Source organism: Grampus griseus, assembly GCF_964374135.1.
Source record: "Grampus griseus genome assembly, chromosome: 14".
Classification (NCBI taxonomy): domain Eukaryota; kingdom Metazoa; phylum Chordata; class Mammalia; order Artiodactyla; family Delphinidae; genus Grampus; species Grampus griseus.
The window spans coordinates 45,656,106-45,673,022 of NC_139008.1; the positions used below are offsets into that span (position 1 = coordinate 45,656,106).

The window sequence follows — 16,917 nt, forward strand, 5'->3', positions numbered from 1 at the left end:
CGAAGCCTAAACAGCACTGTCAAGATTCTCTAAAAAGGAGAAATGGAGGTAGTTTCCATTCTGTCAGAGGGAAGAGGTTGGAAAGCTGTTTCTGATGTAAATATAATTATTTTAATGGAGGCAATACCTTGCCTCACGCCCTTACCTTTCTCCTTCAGTTTGTTCATGTCCCAGCCCCATCAAAAGGACATGGACCCCGTTGCGTGCATTTATCATGAATCACGTGGGAACTTCTGTTCCCGTTCCTTCTCTCCCTCCCTCCAACACTTCACCTCCATCCTTCTTATGTTTTATTTTGTGAGGAGTCAGTTGACAGGAGCTAATAATCCCAGGACAGACTTCCCAGGACCCTGCCTCCAGACCATCCCGTTCCTGTTTTCCCCACCGTGGTCACTGACCCCTGTCACTTTCCTGTTCCCTTGTTGGTGCAGATCCTCAGTGAGGTTTGTTGACAGCTTCTGGTGGGCCTGTTGACTACTGCCAGCAGCTGTCCATCATTTTCCTGGTTAATACACACTGGGAGGGGTTACTGTCTTTTATTTGGGTCCTAGGTTCTCAAGGACTTCAGAAGGGTCTTACATACTCTGCGGACACACTTTACAGCCTTGTTATGAAAACCTAGAGTCAGTCCTGGTTCCTCGTCTTGACTCAGCCACCCCATGACTTGGAACCATTCTAAGTCACTGACCTCTGACCCTGTGTTTCTTTATCTCTGAAGGTAAATTGTTGAATATTATAGTCCTGTGATTATGTGCCTCAGTGCCATTTAAGGTTGCCCTTTTCTTCCTAAAATCTGTATTATAGATAATTTATACACAGTTATTTCACAGGGTGGATCGTCATAGCACAAGATACTAGCCTCCACCCCAGGGTGGAGTACATACTACCATTGACTACGAGGAAATTTAAATGCTTGCTTCCCACCTAGTTCAGCTGCCAGAGGGTCCTTTCAGTGCACCAGTTCTGAGCGAGCATGCAAGTATGACTGTAAGTTTCCCCCAACAGAAACCACGTCACCTCATCAGCCACATAAGAAAATGACAAAACAACCAACTGTGAAAGCATGCTTGCCAAGCCTTCAGCATCACTGCGTTTGGTGGGGGAACACATTTGTACAAGATGAAGTCGAGGCTGGACGAAGCCCAAAAGACACGTTCTGGGTACCTGTCTTCTCTAACCTGCAACATATGGGAAGTGTGTTCGTGCCAGTGAAGTCAGGGTTCCAGAAGCCCCTTTGCTCCCTGAAGCCACATCACCATTCCAGGGATGGGGAGAGGGAACCAGGGATGTGGCATGCTGCGTTCTTAGTAATTACCAGATCTCTAGTAAATAGTAAGTGTAGCTAAGGCCCATTCGTCATTGCTTCACTAAATCTTCACAGATAACTGGTAACGTTTACTACCATTGCCTGTGGGTTTTTTTTCAGCAGAGAATACTCAGGCTCAGAGAAACAAAGTAGTTAGCTAGTTAGTGGTCAAGATTCAAACTAGTCTGTCTTACTTCGGTGCCCATGGCCTTTCACTTTACCTTGAACAGATTTTAAAGTTGCCTGTAGGCAACCAGATTGGAACATTGGTGAGAGAAGGAGAAGGAGGTCCCACACCCCACCCGCTCCAAGGTTTGGGGTAGAAAGAGCACTTGAGTTTGAAAGGAGCAAACCTCTGACTTCCACTAACTTTGTAAAAGGGCTCTAAAGTCATCAAAGACACCTCGAAGAGAGGGAAAAGGAAGAATGACTCTTAATAAGAAAAAGGCATATCCCAATAAAAAATGGCCCGAAGAGTTGAATAGACACTTCCCCCAGATGAGTAACCAGATGGTCAAGGAGCATGTGAAAAGATGCTCGACATCATGGCTCATTAGGAAAATGCAAATCTGAACCACAGTAGAAATCACGGCATACCCAGCAGCATTGCCAAGATGAAAAAGACCACGGCACCAGGCGCTGGTGAGGATCTGAAGCCACTGCGTCTCAGTCACTGCCGGTGGGAGCGTTGGTGGTAAAACTGCTTTGGGAAACCATTTGATAACTTCAGGTACAGCTGGACACTTGCATTCCATATGACCTAGCATTTTCACCCTTCAGACTATGACCAGCAGGAATCCCTACATATGTTCATAGGAAACATATGGAAAACCTATAGGAAAAAGTTCATAACAGCACAATGCCTAAGGGCCAGAAAGTGGAAACTAGCCAAAAGCCCAATAGCCAGAGACTGAACAGACCAGTGGTGGAATGTTCACATGGTGGGATGCTGTAGCCACAGGAATGAGCAAACTGTTGCCACACATGGCAACATGGGTGGACCTCGCACACATGAGGTAGAGCGATGACGGTGGACACAAAAGGGTTCGTGCCATATGATGAAGCTGAAAAATGTGAAAAACTAAACCATGCTGTTAGAAGTCAGGCTAGCGCCAGCCTTTTACAAGGCAGGAGGGGAGTGCCAGGGGTTCCTGGGCAGCCGGGGGTGTTCCCTTTTGATCTGGGTGGTGGTTACAGTGTGTTGAGATGTTGAAAATTCACCAGTTGTTCACTTAGGATATATGCATTTTGCTGTATGTATATTCTCCTTTGGTACTAAGTTTTCAAAGTCCTATACATACAGATGTTAGTTCTTAATTTTTGATTCCCACTGTGGCAATATAAATTTAAATCAGCCAAGCTTTGCGTATGTATAAAGTAGGAATTTTGTGGCACATTGTGACCTATATTGTGGGAGAAATATTCTTTTTTTTTTTTTCTTGATAACTCTTTGTTGACCTCTCAGTGTGTCTGAACCCGACAGGGCGAGGAAGGAAGGAAATAGTGAATTTCATCAACACCAGCGATTATTACCGCTCAGCGTTCATTCAACCAAATCCACGCGAGCTGGTCAGGTTTCTGGCAGATTATAGAGCTCTTTCTTGCCTTGGAGTCTATAAGAAAACTTACCTTTTCGTTATGATTTTTATACTTCCAAGAAAAGAAGCATAAGGAAAATACCTATGAAATTCCAAGACCTGGCTACAGCCAATTCTAAACCTTTATTCTCTAGGAGACAAGGAGAAAAGATTGAAAGAGAAGCCTTCTTTTCACATGGGCCATCTGCATTTGCAGTAGTATTTGAGAAAAGGCAATACGGAAAGTTTACAGAACTCTTTTACAAAATGTTCAGGTAGTATGCTTGTTGAGTTTTCAAATTCTTATGTCAACACAAATATAATTGAATTCTAGTATTAGAAGGAGACTAAAAGAAGAACAAACTTGTGTTTTAAAAAATAAAACATGTGAAACACCACCTGGCAAAGAGTCTACTACGTCGTCTGGGACAAAACACTGAGACTCAAGTCTGGCCTTCCTTTGAGGCCCCATCATCCTGCCTCTCGGGTGACCCTTGTGGAGCCTTGCCTGGTCTGTTCAAGGTCACACGGTTGGTGGCTAAGCAAGGCAGGCCCTACCATCTTTAAACTTCCAACCTCTTTCTCTCCCCCCCCCACCATGATAGAGATTCCAAATAATGGATTAATAATAGCCCAAAGTTCACAGGTGTGATATTAATGCCTCTCTTATAAAATATGTATTTCAGCTCGCGACTCTTGAATTCCCTCCAAAGAAACTGTTTGGAAACAAGGATGAACGTGTGATTGCTGAGAGGCGAAGTCAGTTAGAGGTAACAGAATTAAGCTTTTCTTTCTCTGTGTGCAGAAAGTTTGCCATCTGATTGACCAGTGAGAATTCTTCCTCTTAAACACTTAACTCTTGTTCACGGATGGAGAGATGCTGCTTCATGAACACAGGAGGTGGCAGCAGCAGATTGTAAAGTAATGAGATCAGTTTATTGAAAATATAAGTCCTTCCCCCCACCCCCAACAGAGCATTTTCCTGGGTTTTGAGGAGATACATTTATACCAAGGGTTAGGAAGCAGGTTGTGGGTGAGAACTGAATGTTCACGTAGACAGATGGTACACAATGCAGGCTGGGGGTAAGAAGCTTGCTGCCAAAAACTTGAATTAATTAACTGAAGATTTGTAGTATTGCATCGTTGTTACTTTTTCAAGGTGGCTGGAAGCAAAAAGACACATACCCATTTTAGTCATGGTTAGGTTCTGTTGGACTTATTTTAACTTCGTCTTCTGAGCCAGCTCCGTGGAGAGCTTTGGTTCAACACAACTGTTGTTTTTCTGACTGCCTCCCTGCTGGCATGCACTGTTGACTGCTCCATAGAGCTTGTATTGCTTTGCAGGCTAGAGCTGCTTATTTGGTTGGCATCTGATGCTACCGAGGCAGAGTGTGCTGAGGCATGGTCGCAGGTAACCCTCGAGCATGGGCTACCCTCTTGCCGCTGTGAGCCACTGAGGCAGGCAGGATAAAATTACAAATAGCTCACTCCAGTCAGCAAGCTTCCTGGGGCCTCGCAAAGTCCCCTCTGCTACTCTTTTAAGAGGAAGAAAAAGAAGACGTATTGCAAGTGAAATCAAATAAGAGGAGGCCTGAGACAGCCCTTTCTGAATTGTGAAAGTCTCCGTAAAACGGCGGTATTTTTCTCATTCCTGGAGACAGCTAGTTTGAAATGGCTGCCCATGGAGTCCAGTGAATACCAGTGAACCAAGCCTTAGGGAAACCTCCAGAGGCTGGAGGTTGCAGTGAGAGCAAAAGTGGGGAGTGGGGACCGTGGAGAAATTGAAGACTAGGAGATTGTGGTCCACGAGGGGCATTTTAGAGACTTGAGATCTGCAGTATAGAAGTGATCTGAGGAAAGAAGAGTTTCAGGGTGTGGCCATGCTTACAGGCCTGTGAGTTAAACTATAGAATTACACCTTTGGAAGGGTGCTGGAACTATTACGACTGAAGTTTGGATGGGTCGTTGCAGGGCTCTAAAAATCAGCCTATGAGGTGGTATGACCCTGATACCCAACTGAAGAGCTTACATTCAAGGGAAAGGTTATCGTGGTGAGCCTGCTTGACCAAGTTCTCTTAAAGGTTTAATTGTATCATACAAACAATTTAAAACTCACAGTAGAACTAGTGATGGTTTTCTTTCCGGAACCCTTACCTGCGTCGGTAATCCAGACTTGTCTTTAATGGAAACGTGCAGAACGACAGTGTATAAAAACAAGTTTGTAAACTAACAGGAAGTAGCTGTTGTCATCCCTACTTACTCAGGGCTCTAATTAAATGCACATGGTGCCAGCCATGCCCCACAGATTGGGCGTTTGTGTGCTGTGCGTTTGTGAGCCCTGCTCTTGGGGACTCTTGTCTTTCCACTCCAGCTTCCAGAGTCAGAGCAAAGCTCAGGGCACCTTTTCATTCTTGGTACTTTCAGGTGGAACCCATGTTTGCTTTTTCAGGATCTCCTGCTTAATCACTTAGCCCTACCGAGCCATCAGCTGTTGACAAACAGAGTTTTATGTCAACATCTCTGCGGATACAAGCATCCCTCCCATTGCCCGTGACTGTGGTTTACCTGTGGCATTAACCCATAAGGAATGGATTCCCCACAGCTTGTGGAAATAGAGGGGCTTACATTTTAAATTAAGTGTATTTCGTCTCACGTTGACTGTTAAATCTTAGAATATTATGTTCTTGTCAAGGAGAGAGTGTAATTCAGCTTCACTTTACCGGAAAGTTAACCTGACATTCTTGTGTTGATTTCCTGCAACTATTATGATTTTTATTTTCAAGCTAACACCAAGAGTCACTGAAGTGGTGCATTTTCATGTGAAAATTAACATTTATTGTCCCTGAGCTTCCTATTTAATTCAGTATACATTTATTTAATTCCTGATACATGCTGGGGACAGTGCTAGGTGTTATATAGAATATCAAGGTGAATGAGACACTTCTTGCCCTCAAAGAGCATATGTTTACATTGCTGCATGAAACTCTGCCTGGAGGTATAGTTGAATACGTAGGCACGTACAGAAAGGTGGGTTTCAGTAGGACACATCAGTACCGGCACACACCAATATACATGGTGTTTGCGCCAAAGGAATTATCCGCTGATTTTTAAAATCCAGAAACACAGCTCTACAAACCTCCTCACGCCAATCGAGCTGCCTAGAGCAGCGTTCTAAGCAAGCATCCAGTTGCGTTTCGATCTTCCTTGCTCTTAAAATAGCTGCAAGATTTGGACCTTGTGTTTGAGTTTATCAACAAAAAGTGTCAAATGTTTTCACGTGAAAGACACAGGTACCTACTTTCTAACTTATATAAGGTTAAATCCTATTTATAAAAATGTTAAAATAATTATTCTAAAAATGATGGGTAACAGCAGAAATTTCTGCCTGTCACGAGATGTTCTAGAGATTAGTTTTATCACCGCAGAGAGAGGAATATTAGTGGTGTGTGTGGTGGTAGCCGTGTGGGGTTGGGGTGTGTGGCACCAGGAAAAGGCAGCAGTGAGTCAGGACGTGGTGATGCTCAGTGGCGAAGTGTACATTTGGCCTCCAGAACTCACTCTTATTGGTAAACGTGTATAGGCTCCACCCACAAAGAGTTACCAGGACCACTGTAGCTTATAACCCGGGGCCAGGTTTTCCAGAATCTGGCCTGTTACTGCTTTGCATCTCATGCCCAAATGCCGCCAAGCACTTTTGCTCCACAAGAGCCAGAGTCTCTGGAGGTTTCTAACGTGGGCGGAACCCCCTGTTGCTGCCATCCCGGCCCCGCTGGAAGCGTTGAGTGTAAATGTGCACATCGTGGGCAGACCCTGCTCTCGGGCAGCCAGAGGGTTCTGATAGCGGCTCTCCCACGTGTGACACGGTGCTCAGCTCCTCCAAGCCCTTCTTGTAACGCGGACGGCAGCCCAGCAGAAAAGGCTGTGGAGGTAACAGGAAATGATCACATCAGTCTCTGTCTGATGAGTTACGTGGAGCAGAAGGGTGCTTGTTACTGTACTTGAAGCCAGATACCATTACCATCAGGTTGAACCTGTCATTGTCGTAGGTCAAAAATGGTGGAATATTGGCAATTCCGTAGGCTTTCACATAGTACTACTGCTGTCTCACATTTACTGGGTGTCTACTGAGTGCCAGGCATGAGTGAAAGGCTAGATATATCATGCCATTTACTCCTCCAGCCAGCTTTTGAGGTGACTTCTATTATTATCTCCATTTTACAGGTGAGAATGTTAAGTCTTGGGGAGGATAAAGAAGGTCATGTAGCCAGTGAGTGGCAAAGCCTCAGTCTATACTAGAGTGTCTTTCAGGGCAGCCTCCTTCTCTTAATCCTCAGCACACTCTGAGCTTGAAATACAGCTGGGTCTTCTGCACAGTTTGTTCTGGAATGTCCATGAGATTTCACCTCCACTTCTTTTAAGATTCTTGGTACTTTCTTGCTTGTATCAAAAGGTATGTTTATGTCTCAGATCTCCCCTATTATACTGTTCAGTTACTTGAAGGCAGCAGAATCAACGTCTAATTGAATTCTTCATCTCCCATGGTATTTCACACGTGCCTCACATTCACTGTATTACTCACTGAATTCTCAGAAAATCTGCCGATATTAGCCCCAAATAGATGAGTTTTTTGTTTTGTTTTTGTTGATTGATGAGAGGTGCATTTTGGGTCACTAATTTCAGAGAATGTTATCATCTACTTGGAAACATTTCTGCTAATCATCTCAGTAGTCTGTCATTTCAAGGAGTAACTGTAATTAATGAAAACAAGTGAAATCCTCTCATAAAACAGTAAAGCTTTCAAGAATAAAACGACTACCTTTAGGTGTAAGAACCTGAGAAGTTTCTCGGACGTTTTCTTGAACGTACTAGAGCAGGCAGCAGCCCAAGACCACTTCTTCCCCATTTTCAAGTCACTGGCTAGAGCATTATTAACATGGATAAAGATAGTGTGGAAGCTTAGAGCATGGGCCTGGGGCGCTTCATCCTGGTCTCGAATCCTGGCTTTGTTCCTTTGGAGTTAATGTCACTGTCAGTGTCCTTTATCACTGACAAATGAAGACAAATAATACCACCATCTTCCAGGAGTTGACCTGAGGGTTAAATGAGATCATGGACATCACACGGCCTCTGGTACAGAGGGAAGCACTCCGAAATGTTAGGTGGTACCGTGGTGAATGAAAGCGGTGGTGGTGACGAGGACAGTTGGCCACAGTGATGGCGCCTTCCAGCACGTTTCAGATCTGCTTTAAGAGCCAGGGGAGGACAAAAGAATGCCCCCCACCTGCAGTCATGAAGTGTAGCAATGTGAGCACCCCAGTTTGTTACATCTATTTGCAAAATCAATTTCTGAGGACAAAGACACTAAGATGATGTGACTGTTCTTATGGTGATACCTGGAAGATACCAGGAATCTCATGGTGTAACACCACCCTTTCTTTCACCCTGTAAAATTGTCATCTGAAATGTAGAAATGCTTTCTGATGATTGAATCACAGTTGAGCTACTGTCCAGTGTGAGAAAGATGAGAGGCCTAGGATCATTATGAAATGAGCACAGTTCCTCTGCGTTTACATAGCTGTTGTTCACAGCCGGTCGGCTCTCTCTGCATGTCTCCCGAGTCGCTGACAGTGAGGCTGCCCACTGTGGCATCCCCAGCACGCCTGATGTACCCCAAGCCTCTGCCTGACAAATAGTGCGTTTCGGCCAGTGACCCCCAGACATACACCTACTTTTTTAACAGTATGTTAGATTTATTAATTCCCTGCCCTAAGAAAGAACAGATACCATGGGAAGCAGGGGGCATCTCAGCAAGGTGTTACCAAGACCTTATGATAGGACTTGGCCCTGGGTTAGGTGATTCGGGGCAGAGGGCAAGCAAGCGGACTTTGCTCTGGATTGGATGTTGGGCTATTTCTCTGATTGGGTGTCTTAATAATTCTTATCTGGAAGGCAAGAAGAACAGAGTGAGGTTAAAACTATGATAAGAAACACAGCAGTCATCCTGTTAGCCAGAGGAGGGGGGTATTTGATCATTTTCATGGTTTGTACAGTATTCATGTTTTTGTGTTCAGACATGATTGTGGAGTGTTTTTTGTGTTTTGTTTTTCTTTCTGTCTTGCCCGTGGTCACAGAGTAGCCTTGCCTGGTCTTGGTGTCCTTTGGAGCTGTCTGCCCTTGACAGGAGAATACCGAGCTTAGCTGTGAGCACCAGTCCGGCCCTCAGCTGCGTCTCATCACTTTTTCTTACAATAGAGAGATGCCCAGAGCTCACAGGTGTCGTCTTTTCTAACGTGAACTAAATGAGGAGTTGTTTTCAAAATAAAAGTCTTGGTGGTTCCCATGCCTTACCTGCCTTACAACGTGGGTGTTATGGCGGCTGCCGTAGTGCTACGTCCCCCTGCCCAGCACCAGGGGCCACTTCCCTGCACAGCCCAGCTTTTCTGACTAACAGCAGTGTCTGCTTCTGTTGAGACTTCAGTTTTATGTTACTTTCAAACCTTTGATTTCCAACAATAGAATCATTTTGGTTTAGACATTGTATAGGTTGAATCCTTTCAGTTTCACAGTAAATTTCAGGAGGTGAAAATCCTTGCATTTTCTCACTCGTTCGGCTACCTGAAAGGTATCTGGCAATTCTGTGCTTAACTGAACATTCTTTCCATCTACTCTCTGCTGATCTTACAGAACGGATAATGGCGGAACCATTACCAGACGTAGACAGAGGATGAGAAATACCTCACGGGAAGAACTGTTTCCCTCCTCATTTATGTTTTCATGTATTTTACCTTTTCTGGTTGTATGGTCATTCGTATTAGCAGTGACTGTTTTCTGTGATTTGTTGATCACAGAGCATTTCTGAAGGGGGTTGCGTGGCTGTCGCTGTGTGGGAGGAGACTGAGCTGGACTTTGGGGGCTGTTTCATCGCGGTGCTTCGTGAAGTCAGAGGGGCTAAAATTGCTGTGATCTGGCGTGAAGATTTGGGAAGGAGATGGGAAACTCCATGTGGTATTGGAATAATGCAGAAGGTTCTAGAGTCAGACCTGCACTTGCAACCCAGCTCTGTGAGACTACTCCCGTGTCCTGTGACCTTAGTTCCCTCCCTAAACTTTAGTTCCTTACTTGTTAAATGGCAGAAATCGTATCTGCTCCATGGAGTTGTTAGAATTACATGATGAAGTGTGTACACTGTGAGTAAGCGGTGCCGTGAGGGGGAGGAAGTCTGGGAAAGAATGAACTCCAGAGGCAAAGTGCCCATCAAGAAACCATTTTACACAACTGAAGTCCTTCCATATCAGTGTAAGTTGGCACTTTATGGTCACATCAGAAGAGTGAGTCCCCATCTGGAGGGAAAATCCCACTTTGGTTTCCATGTAGAGTCTTTGGTTTAATTGAGAAGAAACCAAAATTGAAACACATGTTTACAAGGAGAGGATGAACTTCCAAACCCAGATGGAGGCTGGAGGGACAAGGGAAGCGCCCGCCATACTGTCAGTTTTACTCTGCCGTTTTTCCCCTTCCCCACGTGGCATCCTATGTGGGCTGATGGCTAACAACTCAGGGACTCAAAACTCACTGCAAGTGGGAAAACTCTTCCCCATCACTGGGCTCCCAATCTAAAGCTCTAAGCAGGCAGTCAGGGTCTTCATGTCGTTACTGACTTGGGATTAAGTCAGCAGAAGCATCTCCGAGGCTGGAGCACCTCCGTCAGCTCAGACGTCCTCTCCTCGGAGAGCCCTGCCCCTTCACTCCCCACCAGATGCCTCTGTGGCTTCTTGGTCAAGCACTTTGCAGTGGTTGGGGGGATTTTTTTGTTTGTCAGTTTGTTTTTAAATGCTTTATATTTTACTAGAAGATAAGTTCTGTGAGGACAGCGTTTCCAGCTGCCTATTCACTTCTGTCTCCTCAGTGCCTAGAACAGTTTCTGGCCCTTAACAGGCCCTCAGTAAGTGTTTGTTGAACAAAAGCTGCACGGAATAGCAAATATCACATATTTGTTCTGACAAAAAACATTTTCAAAGCCAGAGCACATGCATAAATGGGTTTAAATGCCACTTTGCAGTAGGCCACTGGGCTGGTTACTTACCCATTCTGAGCTTCATCATTCTCAATGGGAAACAGGGATAAGAAGAGCTAACTTTCAGAGTTGCTGAGCGGATCAAATGAGAGTGGTGTTTAAGAAACACCTGTACAAGACATAGGCCCTAGCCTGTAATACATCCCAAATTGATACAGGATAATGGTTAAAAACATACATTATACAGTCCAGCAGACCTAGTTGTGGATCCTTGCTCTGCTACTTACTGACTGGGTAACCTTAAACAGGTTTCTTAACCTCTCTGTGGATCAGTTTTTCTCATCCTTAAAATGGGGATAATAATAGTACCCACTTCAGAGAATTGTTGTGAAGGTTAAATGAGATAATACATGTAAAATACTTGGATAGGCGCTGGATTCATAGCAAACACTAGAAATGATCATTCTTTTAAAAATTGCTACATTCCAATCGCTGTGTGGTGACTTACAGCATACTTTTAAAATTAAACAAAGTTCTAATTAATGCATAAGATAAAGATAAGAAAAGGAAATAAAAGGTTATTCTGGGCTTCCCTGGTGGCGCAGTGGTTGAGAGTCTGCCTGCCGGCGCAGGGGACACGGGTTCGTGCCCCAGTCCGGGAAGATCCCACATGCCGCGGAGCGGCTGGGACCGTGAGCCATGGCCTCTGAGCCTGCACGTCCGGAGCCTGTGCTCCGCAACGGGAGAGGCCACAACAGTGAGAGGCCCGTGTACCGAAAAAAAAAAAAAAGGTTATTCTGATTGAGAAGGAGGAAATAAAACTCTTATTCACAGGTGACATGATTGTCTCTGTAGAAAATCTAAAATAATTGACAGGAAGTCTCCTGGAACTGAAAAAATTATGGCAAGATTGCAGGATACAAGGTTAATATATCATAGTCAATCACTTTCCTATATACCAGCAATGAAAAAGGGGGATTGAAATTTAAAACACAATAGAATGTACATTAGCACTCCCCAATTAGATACTTAGGTAAACATTTAATAAAACATGTTTAAGATCTATATGAAGAAAACTATAAAAACTCTAATGAAAGAAATCAAAAAACTAAACTAATGTAGACGTAGTTCATGTTTATCGATAGGAAGGTTCAATACTGTCAAGATATCAGGTCTTGCAACTTGGTATATAGATTCAGTGCAGTCCCCCAGCAAGATATTTGTGGACATGGACAAACTGATTCTAAAGCCTATATGGAGAGGCAAAAGACCCAGAATAGCCAGTGCCATACTGAAGGCGAAAAACAAAGTGGGTGGACTGACAGTACCCAGCTTCAAGATTTAACCATAGGATTAGGAACCAAGATGGCGGAGTAGAAGGACGTGCTCTCACTCCCTCTTGCGAGAACACCAGAATCACAACTAGCTGCTGGACAATCATCAACAGGAAGACACTGCAACTCACCAAAAAAGATACCCCACATCCAAAGAAAAAGGAGAAGCCACAATGAGACGGTAGGAGGGGCGCAATCACAGTAAAATCAAATCCCATAAGTGTTGGGTGGGTGACTCACAGACTGGAGAACACTTATACCACAGAAGTCCACCCACTGGAGTGAAGGTTCTCGGCCCCATGTCAGGTTCCCAACCTGGGGGTCTGGCAACAGGAGGAGGAATTCCTAGAGAATCAGACTTTGAAGGCTAGTGGGATTTGATTGTAGGACTTCGACAGGACTGGAGGAAACAGAGACTTCACTCTTGGAGGGCACACACAAAGTAGTGTGTGCATCGGGACCCAGGGGAAGGAGCAGTGACCCCAGGGGAGACTGAACCAGACCTACAGCTAGTGTTGGAGGGTCTCCTGTAGAGGTGGGGGGTGGCTGTGGCTCACCATAGCGACAAGGACACGGGCAGAAGAAGTTCCTGTGAAGTACTCCTTGGCGTGAGCCCTCCCAGAGTCAGCCATTAGCCCCACCAAAGAGCCCAGGTAGGCTCCAGTGTTGGGTTGTCTCAGGCCAAACATCCAACAGGGAGGGAACACAGCCCCACCCATCAGCAGTCAAGCGGATTAGAGTTCTACTGAGCTCTGCCCACCAGAGCAACAGTCAGCTCTACCCACTACCAGTCCCTCCCATCAGGGAACTTGCACAAGCCTCTGAGATAGCCTCATCCACCAGAGGGCAGACAGCAGAAGCAAGAAAACTACAATCCTGAAGCCTGTGGAACAAAGACCACATTCACAGAAAGATAGACAAGATGAAAAGGCAGATGGCTATGTACCAGATGAAGGAACAAGATAAAACACCAGAAAAAGAACTAAATGAAGTGGAGATAGGCAACCTTCCAGAAAAAGAATTCAGATTAATGATAGTGAAGATGATCCAGAACCTCGGAAAAAGAATGGAGGCAAAGATGGAGAAGATGCAAGAAATGTTTAACATAGACCTAGAAGAATTAAAGAACAAACAAACAGAGATGAACAATACAATAACTGAACTGAAAACTACACTAGAAGGAAGCAATAGCAGAATAACTGAGGCAGAAGAACGGAGAAGTGACCTGAAAGACAGAATGGTGGAATTCACTGCTGCGGAAAAGAATAAAGAAAAAAGAATGAAAAGAAATGAAGACAGCCTAGGAGACCTCTGGGACAACATTAAACGCACCAACATTCGCATTATAGGGGTCCCAGAAGGAGAGGAGAGAGAGAAAGGACCAGAGAAAATATTTGAAGAGATTATAGTCGAAAACTTCCCTAACATGGGAAAGGAAATAGCCATCCAAGTCCAGGAAGCGCAGAGCTTCCCAGGCAGGATAAACCCAAGGAGAAACACGCCGAGACACATAGTAATCAAACTGACAAAAATTAAAGGCAAAGAAAAATTATTGAAAGCAGCTAGGGAAAAATGACAACATACAGGGGAACTCCCATAAGGTTAACAGCTGATTTCTCAGCAGAAACTCTACAGGCCAGAAGGGAGTGGCATGATATACTTAAAGTGATGAAAGGGAAAAACCAACAACCAAGATTACCTGGCAAGGATCTCATTCAGATTCGATGGAGAAATCTAAAGCTTTACAGACAAGCAAAAGCTAAGAGAATTCAGCACCACCAAACCAGCTCTACAACAAATGCTAAAGGAACTTCTCTAAGTGGGAAACACAAGAGAAGAAAAGGACCTACAAAAACAAACCCAAAACAATTAAGAAAATGGTCATAGGAACATACAAATCGATAATTACCTTAAACGTGAATGGATTAAATGCTCCAACCAAAAGACACAGGCTTGCTGAATGGATACAAAAACAAGACCCATATATATGCTGTCTACAAGAGACCCACTTCAGACCTAGGAACACATACAGACTGAAAGTGAGGGGATGGAAAAAGATATTCCATGCCAATGGAAATCAAAAGGAAGCTGGAGTAACAATGCTCATATCAGATAAACTAGACTTTTAAATAAGGAATGTTACAAGAGACAAGGAAGGACACTACATAATGATCAAGGGATCAATCCAAGAAGAAGATATAACAATTATAAATATATGTGCACCCAACATAGGAGCACCTCAATACATAAGGCAAATGCTAACAGCTATATAAGAGGGAATTGACAGTGACACAATAATAGTGGGGGACTTTAACACCTCACTTACACCAGTGGACAGGTGATCCAAAATGAAAATAAATAAGGAAACAGAAGCTTTAAATGACACAATAGACCAGATAGATTTGTTATTCATAGGACATTCCATCCAGAGACAGCAGATTACACTTTGTTCTCAAGTCCATGCGGAACATTCTCCAGGATAGATCACATCTTGGGTCACAAATCAAGCCACAGTAAATTTAAGAAAATTGAAATCATATCAAGCATCTTTTCTGACCGCAACGCTATAAGATTAGAGATGAATTACAGGGAAAAAAACGTAAAAAACACAAACACTTGGAGGCTAAACAATACGTTACTAAATAACCAAGAGATCACTGAAGAAATCAAAGAGGAAATCAAAAAAATACCTAGAGACAAATGACAAAACATGACGATCCAAAACCTATGGGAGGCAGCAAAAGCAGTTCAAAGAGGGAAGTTTATAGCTATACAAGCCTACCTCAAGAAACAAGAAAAATCTCAAATAAACACTCTAACCTTACACCTAAAGGAACTAGAGAAAGAAGGACAAACAAAACCCAAAGTTAGCAGAAGGAAAGACATGATAAAGATCAGAGCAGTAATAAATGAAATAGAAACAAAGAAAACAATAGCAAAGATCAGTAAAACTAAAAGCTGGTTCTTTGAGAAGATAAACAAAATTGATAAACCATTAACCAGACTCATCAAGAAAAAGAGTGAGAGGACTCAAGTCAATAAAATTAGAAATGAAAAAGGCGAAGTTACAGCAGACACTGCAAAAATACAAAGCATCCTAAGAGACTACTACAAGCAACTCTATGCCAATAAAATGGACAACCTGGAAGAAATGGGCAAATTCTTAGAAGGGTATAACCTTCCAAGACTGAACCAGCAAGAAATAGAAAATATGAACAGACAAATCACAAGTAGTGAAATTGAAACTGTGATTAAAAATCTTCCAACAAACAAAAGTCCAGGACCAGATGGCTTCACAGGTGCATTCTATCAAACATTTAGAGAAGAGCTTACACCCATCCTTCTGAAACTCTTCCAAAAAATTGCGGAGGAAGGAACACTCCCAGACTCATTCTATGAGGCCACCATCACCCTGATACCAAAACCAGACAAAGATACTACAAAAAAAGGAATTGCAGACCAATGTCACTGATGAATACAGATGCAAAAATCCTCAACAAAATACTAGCAAACAGATTCCAACAACACATGAAAAGGATCAAAACCATGATCAAGTGGGATTTATCCCAGGGATGCAAGGATTCTTCAATATATGTAAATCAATCCGTGTGATACACCATATTAAGAAATTGAAGAATAAAAACCATATGATCATCTCAATAGATGCAGAAAAAGCTTTTGACAAAATTCAACACCCATTTATGATACAAACTCTCCAGAAAGTGGGCACAGAGGGAACCTACCTCAACATAACAAAGGCCATATACAACAAAGCCACAACAAACATCATTCTCAACAATGAAAAACTGAAAGCATTTCCTCTAAGATCAGGAACAGGACAAGGATGTCCACTCTTGCCACTATTTTTCAACATAGTTTTGGAAGTCGTAGCCACGGCAATCAGAGAAGGAAAAGAAATAAAAGGAACACAAATTGGAAAAGAAGTAAAACTGTCACTGTTTGCAGATGACATGATACTATACATAGAGAATTCTAAGATGCCACCAGAAAACTATGAGAGCTAATCAATGAATTTGGTAAAGTTGCAGGATACAAAATTAATGCAGAGAAATCTCTTGCATTCCTATACTCTAATGATGAAAAATGTGAAAGAGAGATTAAGGAAACACTGCCATGTACCACTGCAACGAAAAGAATAAAATACCTAGGAATAAACCTATGTAGGGAGACAGAAGACCTGTATGCAGAAAACGATAAGACACTGATGGAAGAAATTAAAGATGATACCAACAGATGGAGAGATATACCATGTTCTTGATTGGAAGAATCAATATTGTGAAAATGACTGTACTACCCAAAGCAATCTATAGATTCAATGCAATCCCTATCAAATTACCTATGGCATTTTTTACAGAACTAGAACAAAAAATCTTAAAATTCGTTTGGAGACAAAAAACACCGTGAATAGCCAAAGCAGTCTTGAGAGAAAAAAACGGAGCTGGAGGAATCAGACTCCCTGACTTCCGACTATACTATAAAGCTACAGTAATCACAACAATATGGTATTGACACAAAAACAGAAACATAGATCAATGGAACAGGATAGAAAGCCCAGAGATAAACCCACACACCTATGGTCAACTAATCTATGACAAAGGAGGCAGGGATATGCAATGGAGAAAAGACAGTCTCTTCAGTAAGTAGTGCTGGGAAAACTGGACAGCT

General features: G+C 43.2%; 1 protein-coding gene across 3 annotated transcripts in view; it reads left to right on the top strand.

The window, feature by feature from the left end:
* KIF16B (kinesin family member 16B) overlaps positions 1-16,917 on the top strand; it is a 280,303-nt gene that overhangs the window by 237,520 nt on the left and 25,866 nt on the right. For all 3 annotated transcript variants that reach the window (XM_082670031.1, XM_082670032.1, XM_082670033.1), the window contains one exon: positions 3,570-3,653. In XM_082670031.1, the coding sequence (XP_082526157.1) occupies positions 3,570-3,653 (84 nt within the window). The remainder of the gene's footprint in view (positions 1-3,569; positions 3,654-16,917) is intronic.